The 13,685-nt window shown below is 40.0% G+C and overlaps 1 protein-coding gene across 1 annotated transcript in view; it reads right to left on the bottom strand.

Moving 5' to 3' along the window:
- Ddx10 (DEAD-box helicase 10) overlaps positions 1 to 13,025 on the bottom strand; it is a 359,979-nt gene extending 346,954 nt beyond the window's left edge. The window contains exons 1-4 of the mRNA XM_087212358.1: positions 12,718 to 13,025; positions 3,682 to 3,742; positions 2,108 to 2,238; positions 974 to 1,132 (exon numbers count right to left, since the gene is read on the bottom strand). Coding sequence (XP_087068484.1) covers positions 974 to 1,132; positions 2,108 to 2,238; positions 3,682 to 3,742; positions 12,718 to 12,903 — 537 coding nt within the window. The 5' untranslated portion in view covers positions 12,904 to 13,025. The remainder of the gene's footprint in view (positions 1 to 973; positions 1,133 to 2,107; positions 2,239 to 3,681; positions 3,743 to 12,717) is intronic.
- Positions 13,026 to 13,685: the final 660 nt, after the last annotated feature.

Below are 13,685 nucleotides of genomic sequence, written 5' to 3'. Positions count from 1 at the left end.
TCTAAACTATAAAATCCTAAAAGCTCTTGGACATAATTTCTCCCTTCTATTTCTGTAGCATGTCCACATTTCTGGGATAAATAAAAGACCTTAGTGAAGGCCTAAAGAGCTCAGAGTTCTTTTAGTGTCTTAATCATACCCAGGATTTTGAAGCCAAAAAAAAAAAAGCCTGTCAAACAAATGCTCCAAGACTCGATTTCCTATTAAGTCTGCTAGAACTGACTTAAAAACAGGAACTGCTTCTATTCTTTAAGTCAGGACCCACAGGCACTGAACAGGCTCCCCCACACCTCTTCCTGCACTTTGTGGACTGGAAAAAGAGTTGAGCTCTGTTTTAAAGGTTCTCTCCTTTCAACAAGAACCCCAGAATGTTGTTAATTGCTAAAGTTGCAAGTCAGACACATGAGTATATAAGGTCTGTGACAGTGGTTTTTTCTTCTTTTGCATATGTACACATAGAAATTCAAGAAACCTTTAACCTCACAGTCTAGAGGAGACCCTGGCAGATAAAAGCATTTCAGATATACTATAGGGTAGAACAAAAGTTGAATAGGTTTTACCATGACCTAAAGCCAACATTCCTCAAAACCATCACCTTTTTTTCTGCTGCTGATAAAGCAATATTCTGAATTATTCAGCTTCTGAGAAACCTTATTAAAAGGTACTTGGTCCATATACTTTAATGTGTTCTTTATCAAAGTAAATTAACAAACAGATTTACTCTAGATTAACCTGTACATCTATCTTACAGCCTCATCAATTAAAATACCTTGAGAAATGGACTTTCTGGACCTACATAACTGACAGACTCTAGATGAAAACAACCACACCAAGGTGACACCTGCCTCCTCATGAGGCTTTGTCTAGGAGACTAGTCTATTCAGAAGTCTCCACTTCCTCCCTGCCAACTGCCACAGTACACTAATACAAGTTATCGAAGAAAAAAAAAGGATAATGACAAAAGGACACAAACCTTTCCACCAATGATAAGACCAGCTGAAAAGTCATGATTCTTTCCTACTTTTCGGAGAACTTCAAAAGTCTGATAAGCCAGTTCTCTTGTAGGGGATATTATCAGAACGCCCAGCCCATCCATTGAGGTCCACTGCAGACGATACAAAGCTTCCAACACCTTAAAGATAATAAATTCATGTTCAGTAACTCCTTATAAAACTTGTTTTTGACCCAAGTCTCAATCTTGCCCCTCCAAGTCAAAGGCACCTTCTAAACAGAGAAGTTTTATCTATTATGAGACTGTTTTTTTCTCTTCTACCAGAAGTACTCCTCCTCCCACTTCAAAAGTGTGGGAAAAGCCTGGGGCAGCTCAACTGATCCCAGGGCCATGCTATAAGGACACTGGCTATCACAAAAAAGTATGTGCGGCCCACAGACCACTGAAACAATTTTTTTGTAATTCTCATTTTCTGAACAGATACTACACTACAAGTAACTTTCCTCAGTACAGCTGCTGTAGTTATATGTGACTGAATTCTTTAACTGTAGAAGGACACCGTTGTGAAAAAAATACTAAGACTTAAGAAAAATGGTTTTGTAATACTTGTATCAAGTGATTTGTTTTGTACAAATCAAATTAGGAGATGAACTACATAACTGAGAGGTAAGTAAATTCCTCAGCTCCACTATTCTATTGAGACAGCTATCAGTGTTCTGTAAAATTCTCAAGAAATGCCCAAATATCTTGAAGCACATTCCAGCTTTATCCTGAACAAATAGGTATTAATGCCACTGGCAGGCTTCAAGAAAGCAGCAACAACTTTCCCCACCTGTTGTACTACAGAGCAGAACTGGACGGAACTGTCACACTGGGACTATCTGCATCCTGCAAGAACAAGATGGCTTATCAGGCTTATTAAGGCACAATAATTGATTCAATACATTATGGAGTGCCTGTCATGTGCAGGTACTATGCTAGGAACTGGGGAAAATGGTAAGGAGATAAGACAAATGAGGCCGCTATCTGATAACGTGTGCATTCAACTCAAGGAAATCCAACATGAAAACAATCCTTCACATCATTATTTCCATATAGGCAAAAAATGCTATAAACTGTATAATAGAGGACCTGACCCAATATAAAAGTACTTACTGGAACAAGGAAAGCCAAAGTCTTTCCAGATCCGGTTTTGGCAGCTCCAAGTACATCTTTACCTTGCAAAGCCAACCCAATGGTCTGCTTCTGTATCTCAGTTACCAACCGGTACTGGGCTTCTTGCAAACCTAGCAATGAGGAGGGAAGATTGATATTTCAGAAAATTCCTATAGGATGGTGTTACAGGCTGAACAATATGTCCTCCAACCTCAAAGTTCCTATGTTGAAGCCCTAACCTCCAGTACTTCAGAATATGCTTGTTTGGAGATAGCCTTTAATGAGGTGATTAAGTCACACTGAGTCCCTAGAAGAAGACCTTAATCCATAAGACTGGTATCTTTAGAAGAAATTTGAAAAAAGAGATCCCAAGGGTACATGTGCACACAGGGACAAGCATGTGAAAAGGCAATGAGTGAGACAGGTAAGTATCATAAAAGGAAATCCTGTCATCGGTGACAATAAGAATGAACCTGGAGGGTACATGTATTAAATGAAATAAGACATGCAGGAAGACAAGTACCAGATATATGTAGGCTAAAAATAACAAATTTAAAGAAGCAGAGAATACAATGGCAGTTACCACAGGCTGGGAGGTGGGGAAACTGGGAAGATGTTGCTCAAAGGACACAAAATTTCCAGGTAGACAAGTGGAATAAGTATAAGAGAGCTACTGTATATCACAAAGTCTGTAGCTAAGCATAATATATTGTGTACTTGAAAACTCCTAACAGATTTTAAGTGTCCTTATCAGGAAGAAAAAAATAAGTATTTGAGGCAATATATATATATATATATTGCCTCAAATACTTTTTTTTCTATATATATATAAAAATTAGCTTGATTTAGACATCCCACAATGTATACATATTTCAAAACCTCATGTTGTACACTGTATAACAAACAATTTTTCTGGCAAAAAAAAAAAAAAGCAAGAAAGAGGTCATTTCCAAGGCAAGGAGGGAGGACTGGAAGACATCCTCCCTTATGTTTGTGAAAGGAATCAAGCCTACCAGCATATTGAATTTCTAGTCTCTAAACTATGAGAATATTCATTTCTGTTGCTTAAGCCATCCAACCAGGTATTTTGCTATGGTTGCCCTAAAAAAACTAATATAAAGGGTGATACATTTTTGTTTGTTCTCTTGTTTATTTCAAAGAACACAATTAGGTTTCAGTTTAATTATTTGGAGGTTCCTAAGATCTTTTTAATGTTCTTTAACGGTCCAGAAAGAATGGGAGTGACAACTTGTTACAGTGCAGTTTTTTTAAGTGTTTTGTTTTGTTTTGTTGAAAGAGGCTCTCAGTACATAATTCAGGTTGGATTTGAAATCACTATGTAGCCCCAATTAGCAATGAACTCGTACCAATCCTCCCAAATCAGCCTCTGGAGAGGCAGGTGTGTGCCACCACACCCAGCTCAAATTGCAGTATTCTTATAGGTTTTCATGATATCAAAATTATTTGCCAAAGTAAGATTTTGGGGGGTTAACCTCTCTCCAAACTATGCACCCCTACAGAAAAAAAAAAATCAGTAAATCCAATAACATGTCCCAAAATTACCATATACCTACCTTTCAGTGTTTTTTTAGACAAGGGGAAATCTGAAAATCTTGTAATTTCATTTACATTTATCTGGAAAAAAGATATAAAAGAAAACAATGTCAGATAAGACAAAATAATCCACTGGATCATGTATTGGTTTTACAGCAAGACTTTTTTTTCTCTACATTGGGCTGTGTAGTACATCCTTCATACTGTAGGATTCAATTCAACCGTCACTTCTAAATAAAGCCATCATTCCTTCTGAAATGAAATGTATTTCAAGTAAGTTGCCATGAGTCAAAAATATAAACTTATAACCATCCCAACTGGTCAAAAAATTCACTCAAAACATATACAACATATACACCATACACACTATACACTACCTTTAATATCTTTCATATTGAAAACATTAACAGTAAGTCATCACCACAGCACCTACGGGAGGAAAATCCATTTTGTCATCCTTCAAGGGCTATCAGTTTAAGAAATAAGAGCCAAAATTACTACAAACCACTGACCATGATAATAGTTCTATTTATACATCTTAGAGAAGAAATTGAAATTAGCTGAAGAAATGTATCTTGCAGCAAAAACCTCTCAAAGTTTTAACCATAGTCAGTGGCATATGAAATCCAGAACCTTATTAATATTTATTTGGGGGTATAATGAAGGAAGAGTATTATTTCAAAATAACCAGAAATGTCTGGGTCATGCTTTGAAGCCACAATAAGTAACATTTTGCCCTATAATGTTACATTATTCTACTATTCATTTCTGCTGTTCTTCATTAGCATAAACTCAATTTCCTGAATTTCATTTTAGATACTCAGGAGAATTATTTTACTACAGATGCTGAATGCAGGAACTAATGCACCAATCTGGAAATATGCTGCCAAGTTATTCATGCTCACAAAAGGGGAAAGCTGCAATTGTAAGGTTCATTTAAATTACTTTCTAGGCAATAAGGGGATGACAGCTGTATTTCATTTTACATTCCACACATCATCTTTCCACAATACTTAATTTAGCCCAGGCAGGACTACTCTGCCTACAAATTGTGAAAACACAAATATGAAAATATCTTACTCCCTACAAGTTGTCTTAATCCCTACAGATATTAGAGAGGAGGTAGAATCAGCATTAAAGAATTGCTTATTCAAATAACATGCTGTCCCAGCAAAGAACCTCAATTGAAACATACTCTTCCAAGCAGGATATTAAGGTAACACATGTTCCTCCCTCACACTTGTGCAATCAACACAAGCTGACAAACCATTTTCACAGGGAATGGATACCTACAGGCAGAGGGAGACAGGTGGCAACCTGCTCTGAAATCTCTGTCCCCCAATACCACACAAGCAAAATGCACTACTCAAACTATGACACATTTTTCAAAGGTCTGTTAACTTTCTAGAGGGAAACTTGAGAATGTTAAGTGTTTCAGCACTCCACTGTCAACCACTGCAATACAGCTAGGCACCATAATCTTCAAAGAGGTCACAAGAGAAAAAAATGGAAATTTTAATTCTGCTAATGTAGAGGTCAACCTACAAGTCAATTCCAATTTGTTGCCTGGTTTTCTAAATAGTCTTACTGAAGCACAGCTACAGGCAGTCTTTACACATTAGCTATGTAGCTGTGACAGACTGTATAACCCACAAAGCCTAATATTGACTATCTGACCCTTCACAGAAAAAGACTCCCAATCCCTCTCTAAAAGATTCTTAGTTATATCAAGGAATACTCGAAGTCACAGCAGAATATGGCCACAGTTCTGACAAACAAAATAACACTCTTTCCTTTTTCTTTTCTTTTTTTTTTTTTTTGGTACCTGGGATTGAACTCGGGACCTTGCACTTGCGAGGCGGGCAGCAGAACCACTGAGCAAAATTCCCGGTCCCCTTTCTTCCTTTCTAATAACAAAATCATTCCCATCAGCACAATCCTCACACTCTGCTAAAGCCTGTTTCATTCTTCTCAATTCAGAGAAGAATTTCATTTAGGGGTCTTCCTTATAAAAGTCTTCCACTCTGTTAGAAAAGCTGGAGGGAGGAGAGGGAAAAGAAGCCATTCTCTTTACTCTCTGACAAAACCTATTTCTCACAAAAGTATATAATACCTGGAGTAAGAAAGAATAAAACTCCCTAAAATGTTCCACCTAGTGCAATCAAGAAAAGAAATCTGCCTCCAATCACATCACACCAAATTTGATTTAAATAAAAGATTAGAATGCAAGTGTCTACACAGCACAGCTGATTATGGTAAGAGCCTAAATAAACCCTAGGTGTGAAGAGTTCAACTCATTTAGGAGTAGTAAAAATAGTTGCTGTACTAAAATAACTGAGTATTTGACAGTAGGCCTTGATCTGAGTTCTGCATTAGCGTTTTCCCAACCACCCCTGTGATGGCCTTAAATATACAACCCTCAGATTTCGTGCTTCAGGAAGCACAGTTCACTGACAGTACTGGCTGCCATCCCTCTCTCTAATATACCACTGAAAAAGCCCTTCTTGGCCAGGACTACTCTCAGTTTATGACTGAGCTCGGCAGCAGAAGGCCTCCCTGACCCATGGTTTCACTCTCACAGCTAAAAAATATTATACACTGAGAACTCCAGGAACAATTCATAAATTTTTAATTACTTTTATTACAATATAGTTATAATTTTTTATTATTATTTGTTTGGCAGTACTGGGAATTGAACCCAGAGCCTTCACACTAAGCTATATCCACAGCACACACACCCCTCTTTTTGGAGACAAGGTCTTGCTATGTAGTTAAGGCTGGCTGGCCTTGAACTTGCAGCAATCTTCTGCCTCAGCCTCCTGAGTACTGGGATTACAGGCATGCACCACCACGCCTGGGTTGTTGTTGCTCTCACTTGTAAATTAAACCTTACCAAAACTATGTATATATAGGAAAAACAGTATTCTTAGGATCTGTACTATCCAGTTTCAGCAATCAACTGGGGAGTCTTAGAATGATCCCCCAAAGATAAGGAGGAAATACTGTATTACTGCAGCCCCACTCCTATAGGCTAGGTGATTTCTCTAATGAGTGTTGAAAATTTCTTAGACCATTAAATGTGATAGTTTCTTTTGAACATGGCAAAAAGGATTCATGATTGGGGCAACTTCCAGACCAACTCTTAGTACTCTAATGAACACCATTAGATGGTTTATATAGGAAAACAGAAGCAAGTGGGCTACAACCTATTCAGTCAATTAGTTCCAGTTCACTTAATTCATTGTCTATAACCTAATCCAGTGATGGTGAACCTTTTAGGGCTTTCAATGATATCAAACAGTTTGCTGTGGCACACATGCCATTGGTTTGCCACCATGGGCCCCCATCAGTTAACAGATCTGCAACCAGCCAAAACCTATTACTGAAGGACCCTAGTTAGCAAGACAGACTCCATATTGCTGCTTGACCCACCTGCCTGTCCTTTAGATGAACTCAGAAGGAGGAAGCTTAGAAACCTTCCCTTAAAAGGTCCCTTTAGAAGTAACAATTAATCAACTATTGTTTTACAACTATTCTAACAGCAGGACGTTCGGCTTCTGTACCTTTTGCTTGCTTTACTAGTTATATCCCATAGGGGGGCCTAGAAACTGTTGGCCTCAAAGGTGTATAAAACATGTTTGTCTCCCCCCCAGTCGGGTCTCGAGTCCGATGCTCAGCTCGGGTCCTGGCCGGTAATAAACTCCTGTGTGGATTTAATATCGGTCTCTGGTTGGTTCTTTCTCGCTGGGTCTAACAATTACCATGACTCTCCAGGAGTCCATTTCCCTGCCTTTTCCAGCATCTAGAGGCTGTCCCTCAGCCTTCCATTTTTAATCCAGGGTCTTAACTATATTTCCAAGCTAGCCTTAAACTCCTGGGATCAAGCCATCCTCCAGCCTCAGCTTTCAGAGTAGCTGGGTCTACAGACTGCACTACCAGACCTGGCCAACCCTTCCATCTTTGAAGGAACTGACAGGAGTCAAGACTCGCACAACTCATGACTCTGACTCTTGTGCCACCCTGTTACAGGTGCTGGTGACAACACCTGGATAATCACCCTACTTTAAGGTCCACTGGTCAGCAGTCTTAATTAACCCTTTCCATTTAACACAGTCACAAGTTCTGGGGATTAGGACAAGACCACCTTCAGATATATGTAGCAGGAAGCTACTATTCTGCCTGCTGTAGACTCCATGGTCATTCACAATCCACCTCCAACCTTCTCCAACCTGGTCTGAAGCCAATTCAGGAAAGCAAGCAATAGTCCAAGTATTATATCCTGCCTCTAGAACACCATGTATTTTCACATCATTCTGTATTTCTTCATGCTGTTCCCTCCACCTAGGAAGTCCTTGTCTATCTTTTCCATCCGGTGAAGCCATCATTAAAGAAGTAGCTCCTCTCACAGCTACCATAAACTGCTGGACAGTGTACACTGCACAGAGGCCTTTGGCAAGAGTTAGGTGTAGGGGCTGAACCCCAGCTCCCATTCAGTTCTCCAAGCCAGGCCTGCAGCTGCAACCACCAGGCAGAAAGATAGGGGGCTCACAGAAAATATGCTTTTTCCTAATGTAACTACCCAGAAGGAGTGACACACTGAATAACTCAGTCTTTTCACCACTACCCCATCCTTTAACTCCACAACACTGAGTTACAAATTTCCTACTTAAATATTTTAGACATATTATACAACATTTGTCAAATGTCACCTCCCTCAATTCCCTAGGAACCTAGATATGTATTTTTTCCATGTGTATTTACATAGGCTTCAATAAGCATCCATCAAATTGTTTCAAATGTTTCTGAATTAAATTGTTTAGCATTTCTCCAGCTGAGGGTACAGAACACAACCTGTGTACCATGGCTCTGCAAATGCTGAGGAACCAAATACTGAAGGTCTGCACTGGGTTACCTAGAAAATAACAGATCTGTTATTTGAATGATTGTATCCTAGTATCACTAGCCCTATTAACTGATTTTATACTATATTTCTTTCCTGACCAAATCCTTAAAAAAAATTTTTTCCTAAAATTAAAAAAAAAAAAAAACCACTATTGGGGGCGCCCAGGATTTAGCTCAGTGGTTCCACCGCCTGAGTCACAAGCGCAAGGTCCTGAGTTAGATCCCCGGTACCAAAAAAAAAAAACAACAAAAAACCACTATCGGGTGTAAGCTATTCCTTTAACTTTGTGAAAAGACTGAAATTTAAATATTTGCATGTGCAATGAAGTAAAATGTAGTGGTTTGAAGCTTTGGTATCAGACCTAGACTATTTGAGTTAGAATCCCTTTCTCATTTACTAGTTATTTAACCTTGTTGCGCCTTAAGGTTTCCTCACCTTTGTAATGGGAACCGTGGTTGTTGTGAGGACATGGCACATCAACATGCATAAAAATCTGATAAATGTTAACAATTATTATTAAAACAAGTGACCATAAATGAGCCAATGCTTCTAACTAAAGCAAAGCCACCTATCTGGGAAAGGTCTAGTCTTATACCAAACAATATCTAAACACTGAGCATCTACTCAAGAACAAGCACTTTGTTACCGGCCTTTAGAGAAAACAAAAATGAGTAGAAATGGCCACTGACTTACCAATGGTACAACTGACTTTTATGACTTTATGAATGTGATGCACATTCAGTAGCAATCATACTTCAAATTTTTTGGGGGGAGGGATTTTTGAGACAGGTTCTCCCTATGTACTTCACATTGGTACTGAACTCACTATGTAGCCAGGCTGGCCTCGAACTCTCAGCAATCCTCCCACCTCAGCCTCTTGAGTACTGAGATTACAGGCCTGTGCCACTACACACAACTCCTTCAAATTTTGATTTTTTTTTTTAATCTTCCCCCCAGTATGATGCTGAGAAGTGGCAAAAAGCCACAACTCCTGGCCAGCCCTGAGATCATGAGGGTAAAAAATGGATACCCTACAGTATATTGTATTATATTAAGCCATAACATTCAATAGTTTAACTTTATTAAAAGTATTTTCAACTTAAAATGGGTTTTCAAGGCATAACCCCATCATCGTAGATCAAGGAGCATATGCTGGTCTCTAATCTTGAGAGATTCATGGTATAGGAGAAGAAATTACAAAGAAATAAAGTCAATGATCACAGGAAGATAATAAAAGCTGGATACATACAAAATGCTACAGATGCACACCCGAGGAGGTCATGAAGACAAGTTGCAGGTAAACATGAAGACCAAATATGTGTCCCAGACTGTGCTAACATCTAGTGGAAACATCAAGTACCGGGAAAAGAAGCATCCAGGAACATGGCCAATTCACAAACTACAAGTCATTATGTACCACTTGGCTTACATACATCATCCCATGTGAGTCTTACAACCCTCTCAGCGTCATTAGTAATTGTTTGCTGATGAGGAAACAGACTAGAGATGTTGAGAACCTAAACTGAGTGAGATTAGGTCTGCCTAACTACAAATAACATATTCTCCCTCTATAACACAGTATGTTGACACATTTAGGTGTTTGCAAGTTTTCCTGAAAGTAACTGTAAGCCAAGGAAAATGACTAAGGTTTCCCTCTGGAAAGAAACACTTTTAGTGCGCACTTCGGCAGCACATATACTTAAAAAACACTTTTAGCAGCAGTATAGAAAATACAATCAAGCTAGGATTTAGCTCAGTGGTTCTGCCACCTGCCTCTCGAGCACAAGGTCCCAAGTTCAATCCCCGGTACAAAAAAAAAGAAAATATAATCAAGGTGTATAAGACCCAAGAGTCAAAGCCCATCAAACATTTGTTTCACTAATTAAAATTTTACAAGAACACAGTACCCATTCACTTAAGTACTTCTATGGCAGCTTCTGTGTTACAGGGACAGAATTGAGTAGTTCCACTTTTTTTGACCTATAGAGGTGAAAACATTTTCTACTGTTTACATAGAAAGTCTGCTGACTCTTGTTATTAGCAATAGCTAATGTAGTAATCCAAGTAAAAGATGATAGGGTCTGAAGTAGCTTATAGAAGTAGGGGTGGAGAAGCACTGAGAAATTTAAGCAGCAAACAAGATCACCAGTTTAACAGGACACAAAAGCAGGTAAGAGAAAGGTGCCGCAGATTTTGCCCTGCAGTTTATAGCTCAGTAGTTTGGTTAGATGGTGGACTCAGGATGTGGTAGGTTAAAAATGGTCTCCAATTATGTCCATGCCCCAATCTCTAAAACCTGTAAATGGCAAAAGTGACCTAAGAGGGAGATACTCTGGACGATATAGATGGGCCCTAAATGTAACAAAATGTGTTCTTTTCTCTTTTTTTTTTAAGTGGAGGGAGACTTGACACAGAACGGAAGGCAGCATGCCCACGAGGCAGAGATTGGAGTTATGTAGCTACAAAACAAGGAGCATCAAGTGACAAGAAGCTAGAAGAGGCAAGAGACAGAATATTCCCTACAGCCTCTAGAGGGAGCATGGCCCTGCTGACACTCATTTTGGCTCACTGAAACTGATTTCAGACTTCAGACTTCCAGAACTATGAAAGAATAAATTTCTAATGTTTTAGCCCACCAAGTTTATGACAATGGTTACAATGGCAATAGAAAACTAATATACAGGATTATGAATTTAGGAGGGACTGCTGAGGTATGATGGAAAAGATAATGACTTCTGACATTTAAGGTATCCTATAATACAATTAAGATATCCAGTACAGTCAGAAATAAGGATATGAAGTCAGAAATAAGGATATGAACTCAGAAGAGCTCTGAATAGAATACAAGGAATCATTAGTTCACAGAAATAAATCAAGCAAGGGTTGAGTCTCTACTCAATAAACAATTCTAGAGACAGTTCAAAACAAAACCCAAAAGTAATTCATAATGGCTTGTTAAAGTCTTGTGTATACAACAGCTGTAATAATGCAACAGCTAATGTATGAAATATTTCTATGTAACAGGTATTGTGCAGAATGCTTTCCATGCATTATCTTACTAACTCTCCACAACATCTTACACAGTAGACATTACCATTATCCCCTTTAATGACAGGAAAAAGGAAGGTAACACAGTAAGCAAAAGCCAAAGATGGTAAACTTTTTAGAGCTCTCAATGATATAAACAGTCCACTGTGGCACACAATCTTACTAATGACTTCAGAGTCACTGGAAAGAAGGCCATATTGGGATGGCTGATGACTTTAATTACAGGAATATCCCACTTGTTAAATCCCTGACTGTACTATACTATAAAGGGGGCAGTAACTGAGAGGCTGAGTGGGGTGGGTGAAGGCCAACAGATATGGGATTTATGGGGAAAGGGGAGAGGAAATGACATTTCTAAAAAGCCTGACAGGAAAATGGGTCTGCAAGTCAAAGTGACAAGTAAAGGGATATACATCTAGGAACATTAGATACAACATGAGGATGACAGGTAACAAAAACAAACCGGCAGCCCAGCTTTTCTACACCAATTCTTGGATGGGAACATAAAGTAAATGAAGAAAATGAGACAGAGCAGAAGATGATGTTGAGGGAGGCAGTCTGGCTTGATGCTTATAAAAAGCAAAGACTTTGGAACTAGAAAGACACACAGGTCTAGGTTTCAATTCCACACCATCTACTAGGTGTGAGAGTTTGGGACAAGTTTCTTATCCTCTCCTAGCCTCAATTTTTTTTCACCTGTAAAATGGAATATTAAGATCCATACCTCATATCAAGTCAAAGAGTTCATGATGAAGAATACTGCACAAGTTATTATTTCCTTGATTGTCATTAGTATGGATATTGCTAAATTGTAGCAGTCTCCGGACCCTTCAGTACCACTGCATTTCTATCACTGTTTCCAGAACAGTGCAGTGAGCAGCAGAGTTCGGAATCCTGGGTGGCAGCAGCCAGTAGACCATCGGTGAGGAGTCAGTAGGAACCCTGGTGACACTCCCACGCCACCCAGCCCAGTGGACTAACTGTACGATCCCCGGGTCGCAACCCCCGCAGCCCATCCCCGCAGTGACTCGCTGCCCTGCTGCCGGGGCACCTGCTCGCGCCAAGGGAGGGGGTGGCCCGTACCCCTTCCCAGCACAGGCCTCACCTTCTCGTAGTTCTGCACAAGACGGCTGATACCCTCGCGCTCGACCTGCCACTCGGGCTTCTTCAGCTGTCTCCTCAACTGCTTCTTTTGGTTCTGCCTATGGCTGTGGTTTTTTTTCCAGCGATTGAAGCTCCGCACCGGGTCGGGCCGCGCTCCTGGACCCAGAAAATCAGCAGTCTTACCCATCGTGGCTTAGGTGACAGCCAAATCACCCACAGACACTAGACACCTAAAGCCAGGTTGAGGTGAGGGACTGAGGACTCGGAACCAACGTGGAGAAGAGGTACAGATGCGCATGCGCAAAGTCAGGAGCCCGCCCCCTGGTATTTACAGCTGGGCACGCGCCGATGACGGTAAGGCAAAGACGGGTGGTCATTGGTGATTCGGCTTACGCAGGGAGGCGCAACCTCGGGAAACTGGGGCGGGACAATCTGAGGAAAAGGGCTTGCTGGGAGGCTGCGGGAGCACGCCGGTTCTTTAAAAGAACGCATGCGTGGTGGTTGGTGTTAACGCTAGTAACCAGTTTTGCTAAGTGTTCGTGAGCATGCTTGAACCCACTTAAAAATCTGTGTATTCTAATTGTGGTCCTCGTTTTGCATATTCAGCCCAGGGACCTGGAGACTTGTCCAGAACAAACTAGCTACTTGATAATTTATTTCTGATAACTGCAGTGCACCTCCCTAGGAATAAAAATGGATATTCTGTAGACTTCTTGGGTCCCTCTGTTTTCTCTTTCCTCAGGCTCCTCCCAGTAGCTGCAGCAGTGAGGGAACTGAAACAGTGTCTAGTTTAATTTGCCTTAAAATGTTCTTATAATAAAGGTAACTACAAATGGTAACTAAAAGTAAAGAATTAATACAAAAGGCAATTTGACTACTAAGTTAACTGCCTTTCAATAACTTGGTTTTTGTGGCATAATTTCTTAGAGCTTCCAGAAGTACACACTGGGAGCAGAGGAGGGGGCCAGT

The sequence above is a fragment of the Heterocephalus glaber genome, unplaced genomic scaffold (assembly GCF_053883595.1).
Source record: "Heterocephalus glaber isolate CG9 unplaced genomic scaffold, H.glaber_assembly_v1.0 deba00001429, whole genome shotgun sequence".
Taxonomy (NCBI): domain Eukaryota; kingdom Metazoa; phylum Chordata; class Mammalia; order Rodentia; family Bathyergidae; genus Heterocephalus; species Heterocephalus glaber.
The sequence above is the reverse complement of the archived record's forward strand: the minus strand, read 5'-3'. Positions and strand labels throughout refer to the sequence as shown.